The sequence below is a fragment of the Macrobrachium nipponense genome, chromosome 3 (genome assembly GCF_015104395.2).
Source record: "Macrobrachium nipponense isolate FS-2020 chromosome 3, ASM1510439v2, whole genome shotgun sequence".
NCBI lineage: Eukaryota > Metazoa > Arthropoda > Malacostraca > Decapoda > Palaemonidae > Macrobrachium > Macrobrachium nipponense.
This window is the reverse complement of record NC_087202.1, coordinates 146,436,342-146,441,492: the sequence shown is the minus strand read 5'-3', so window position 1 is coordinate 146,441,492 and position 5,151 is coordinate 146,436,342. Positions and strand designations below refer to the sequence as shown.

Sequence of the window (5,151 nt, the reverse complement as noted above, 5' to 3'; positions counted from 1 at the left end):
GAGTATATTCATCAGATTCCATTACTTTAGCACTGACCCGAATAAGGTTAATGCGCCGTAACAATTTAAAGCTGAAGGAACAGCATTTGAGGTAGAAATTGGATTGTCTTAGTCGAAGTTCGCCAAGAAAGCATAAGATAGAATCCTAAGAGAAGTGATGTTTTGGTGTTAGAGGAAGAGGAAAGTCCAAAAAAGTTGGTTAGGCTGGTCGAGATGACATTTCAAAGAACGAGCGCAAAAGTAATAACAGCAGTTGGGGGAAACAGAAAACTTTGAAGTTAGTATTGGATTACACCAGGGGTCAGCATTGAGTCCATTTTTGTTTGTGCTGGTCATGGATGTGTTAAGTGAAGAGATTAGGGATAAAGAGCTGTGGGAGTTGTTGTACGACGACGATCTGGTGATTACTGATGAAAATGAAGACCTAAAGAGAAGGTTTGGAGGGTGGCAGGAGTCTGTAGAGGTGAGTGTGAATAAAACAGAAGTTATGGTGAGTGGTTGGGAAGATAGAGGCAGAATTGTAATGCAAGAAGGAAGAAACTCTAATACAATACAGGCGGAAACGTTTAGATACCTAGGATCTACTTTAAGCCAAGAGGGAGCATGTGAGACTGAAGTTAACAGTAGGATAAAAGCAGCGTGGGGGAAGTGGAGAGAGGTAGCTGGGGTAGTATGCGATAAGAAAATGCCAATTAAGCTCAAAGTCAAGATCTACAGCCCAGTGATAAGACCAATGTTAATGTATGGAGCAGAAACATGGGCTTTAAGAAGAAAAGAAGAAGTAAACCTTGAGTGAACAGAGATGAGAATGCCAAGGTGGAATATGGGAGTATCACTGCTTGAGAGATTGGAAAATGACGAAATAAGAAGGGCAGGCTTAGTAAAGATTACAGAGGTGATAAGAAAGGCACAATTGAGATGGTATGGGCATCTATTGAGGATGGGTGATGAAGAGGGAGTAAAGAGGGCTTTTAAGGAACCTGTTATACTATCTAACCATATGATAAATTCTTCTGTTTATTCAAATCACTGGAATTCTTGTGAATGTACTGAAAGCATACATATTGTTAATGGTGCAAATAAGAAAAAAAAATTAATAAACAGGAACTTGTTCTTCTCTCCTCAACAGTTACTGTCTCAGTACTGACCTTCTCCAGATTATGTCAGAATGTAACCACCCGGAAGAAAATGGTTCAAGAGGCTCTTTTTAATCCACCGTATTCCTACCTGCTGGATGGAAATCGTCACATGATTCAGATCTTCCATCATGAATATGAAAGCCTTCCGCCCTCCCTCGTGTGCTGCCTGTTCCGATGCGGTTCCCTTTTGTGTCTCCCATTTGCGAGGCAAATGTCCCAACTCCAAATTCTTTCCCACGAAATTCCGGACGTCCGGGCATCCGGTATGGCGTCGTGGCCAAAGGAGCCCTTTGTTTTTTTATTTTTTTTTTTTTTTTTTTTTTTTTTTTTATTTTTTTTTTTTTCCTTCGTAATTTTTCCGCGTAGCTCAAAGTTCGCGTGATTCATCGCTGAAAACAGCACCAGTGATCTTAATGAGGATTTGTGCCTCCAGAGGTCATCGTTCAGAAAACAATTTTGAATCCTGATATGTTCACTTTGATTTTCAAATTTTCTTCTTACGCTTGAATAGCCTTTACCAGACAGTTATATTATCAGGTGAATGAGTATTACTTCAGCGTAATCTAGTTTTCTATACAGCGTGTAATGCTGTAAGAAACTCTCAGCCACGGCCCGGTGGTGGCCAGTGTTGTTGACACGTATAGAGGTGCCAGGCACACGATCATGGCTAACTTAACCTCAATTAAAGTAAATACGACCGAGGCTAAAGGGTTCCAATATGATAAGATCGATGATCGGAAGGTGGACGATCAATACACCAAATCTCAGCCCTGTAGCCTTAGTAGTGTTTACGATCTGAGGGCGGACAGACAAATAGCCACCTTAAGTTAATGAAATTTAAATTAAATTCTTTCTTTTCCCAAACTAATTTGAAAGATAATGAATGTCTCTCTAAACTCTCTGCTCCAATTCAAAAGTCTCCCGAAATTGAAAGGAAATATGAAACGGTTGGGGTAATCCCGAGACTGGGTTCATTATACGGAAGACTTTCATTTGATAGGATTCCATCTAATTAATCTGCGTACAAATATTTGACTATGTTCAAAGGTCTGAGGAGTATAATGGGAAAATAATAATCTGGGGGTGGAAATAGGAGAGAGAGAGAGAGAGAGAGAGAGAGAGAGAGAGAGAGAGAGGAGAGAGAGAGAGAGAGCTTCATTTGAGTTTTCAAAGGAGGTAGAAAAATTTTAACATAAGCTGCTAAGTGTGACCTTGATACCCTATTAGCCATAAGAAAAACTGCGTTTCTTTCTTTCGCTTTACATCTGTGGAGTGAAAGGAAGACTCTCTCTCTCTCTCTCTCTCTCTCTCTCTCTCGAAAAGTGACAAAATAACAACAGCACAACAGTAATTTCGGTTGATTTTCTTCTTCTCAATATTGAACTGTGAAACAGGCAGCACAAACTCCCAGCGTTTATTAACGCAAGCGTAACTCTATTCTTCTACGCATAATGCAAAGCTCATTAAAGTTCATAACAGTTCAACGAATTCTAAAGAGAGAATTACATTATGCGTCTCCCGGATAATCCCAGGATACAGTATATGTAAATAAGTAATACACACTAGTCGAAAAAATTCTAGCCACTTAATGGAAAAAAAGCATAAAGCCTAATTAGGTCATAAATAGGATTCGCCATTGGTCGAGTTCACAGCGATTGTCTTGTTATATATAGTATACGTTATAGTATACATATAAAACTACTATTACTAGTACTATTGCAAGCTTCATCTTCTACTACTACTTCCACTACTTCTACTATACGACTGCTACTTCTAATCCTACATACTACCACCACTTCTTCTACTACTAGAACTACGACTACAACAATTACAGCAGTGTTTCAGAAGCATAATTCGGATCCGAAACCCGCCCGGGGCCGTACCGTCCTCCAGCAGCAGTGGAGGTCAGCAGCACCGCCTGGGACAATCGGCCTGAGGCCTCCAGACCTACTGCCTCTTCTGAAAAAAATAGTTTCCTTGACTCCCGGGAAGCTTTCGAATTATGACGCTTCTTGAAGAGATGTCTTGATTGGATTCTCGGTCGCAAAATGCAAAGGCTATACATCAGTCAATGTCAACCTCCTTTCTCTTATATTTTTCTAACATTTTTATTTATTTATCTATTTGTTAATTTGCCCGTTTTTCCGACAACTAATCTCTTTCTGTATTTCCCATTTTCCTTCCTGAGCGCCTCGGTGGCGTGGTTTGGTATGGGTGTTGGCGTGCCACCATCGGGTGACAGCGAGTTCGATTTCGACCATTCCTATTGAGGAGTGAAGAGATGTGGCATTTCTGGTGATGGAAGTTCACTCTCGACGTGGTTCGGAAGTCACGTAAAGCCACTGGTCCCGTTGCTGAATAACCACTGGTTCCATGCAACGTACACCATACAAACAAACAAACCACCTTTCCTTCTGTTACTTCTTTCTTTGGAAGCTTGAATTTCAAGTCAATGGCCCCTGTGGTGGCTTGTTTCATATGAATAGGTAAGGTTCGTTTTCTGAATTTATTTAATAATAATAATTCGAATCTTGCTGAAGTTCTTTGAAAATATTGATAGAAATAGATGTATAGTTGTCAGTGCTGACTGTTTATTACATGCTAGTTGTTTTGTCACAGTTCTGGTTAGTTAGTGCGATCAACAGATTTCATAATACAGGTGTTAGTAATTGTTACTACTTGTCTGCCTTAGAATTATGTATATGCATATATATGTACATACATATATTACATACACATATATATTGATATATATCTATATGTGTGTATATATTACATATATATGCATATTTAGCTACACATGTATATACACGCATATATACATATATATATAGATATATATATATATATATATATATATATATATATATATATATATATATATATATATATAATATATATATATATTATATAATATATGTTATTTATTATAATCCCAAATATATATATAGATATACATATATAATATATATATTATTTATATATATATATATATATATATATATATATGATATATATAACTTGGCTTTCCTTCTCTGATTCACACTGGAGGCTTACCAAGATATCTGAACATCATTACTGTCTCAGGGCAGTAAATAAATTAATGCCACGCTCTTTCACCAATTGTGGTACTTGTCCAGTAAAGAACAGGGGTATTTTTCTTGCTAAATGAGGCCCTCATTATTGCAAACGAACTTAGGAAGCTCATTTAATCCCCCCCCCCTCCCCATCTCGTCCCTCCCCACTTTCAAAGTTTAAATTGGGTACACAGCTAATGAGATTATAAAAAAATCTGTTTAAGGGTCTTTAACGAGAGTTAGTATTAGATTATTATATATATATAGATATATATATATATATATATATATATATATATATATAGATATATAAATTATATAATGTCAGATTCACATTACCTGATTCTTTAACACTACATCGAGCCACAAATGTCCTTTAATGTCTAATTCGCTCTAAAAAAATTTCGTTCTTATAAACATATATGAGAATATAATAATTCCCGAGGTAGAGCGAATTAGATATTAAAGGACATTTGTAGCTCGATGTGTTTATGCAAGGATTCGTATTGTTATCGGCACTCGCAAACGGATGACTGGATCTTCAGATAGAAAGCACGAAACTTCTTGTTCCATTTTACCTGCTGACTTTAATATGCTGTGATGTTGACATGTATGGTTTTTCTCTTGATTAGTTCAGCAAACGCGGAGAGAGAGAGAGAACGACCTTACAGACTTACAGACCTTACATCTTGTTCGGGTTGCCCCACCCCAGGTACCTCAGTGTTAGGCACCTCTAATATCTACCAGAGAGTTGCTAGTGCATCTTCCGGTATATTTTGCATCTTCCAGTCTTGGATGGTCTAGGATGCAGCTTAGATATTTATCGAGCTTATTATTAAACACATCTACGCTCACTCCTGAAATGAGCTGGCGACGCATTGAATAGACGCTACATTGTCGATGCTGGTGCGTAGTGGATTAATGCCCTGTGTGTT

The 5,151-nt window shown here is 37.8% G+C and overlaps 1 protein-coding gene across 1 annotated transcript; it reads left to right on the top strand.

The window, feature by feature from the left end:
• Window positions 1-334: 334 nt before the first annotated feature.
• Window positions 335-796, top strand: LOC135222554 (uncharacterized). The gene has a single exon (XM_064260641.1). It carries the CDS (start codon window positions 335-337, stop codon window positions 794-796), a length of 462 nt encoding a protein of 153 aa, XP_064116711.1.
• Window positions 797-5,151: the final 4,355 nt, after the last annotated feature.

Bases quoted from the DNA above. Each gene is read 5' to 3' on its own strand.
- LOC135222554 (XM_064260641.1), top strand. From the start codon at position 335: ATGGATGTGTTAAGTGAAGAGATTAGGGATAAAGAGCTGTGGGAGTTG.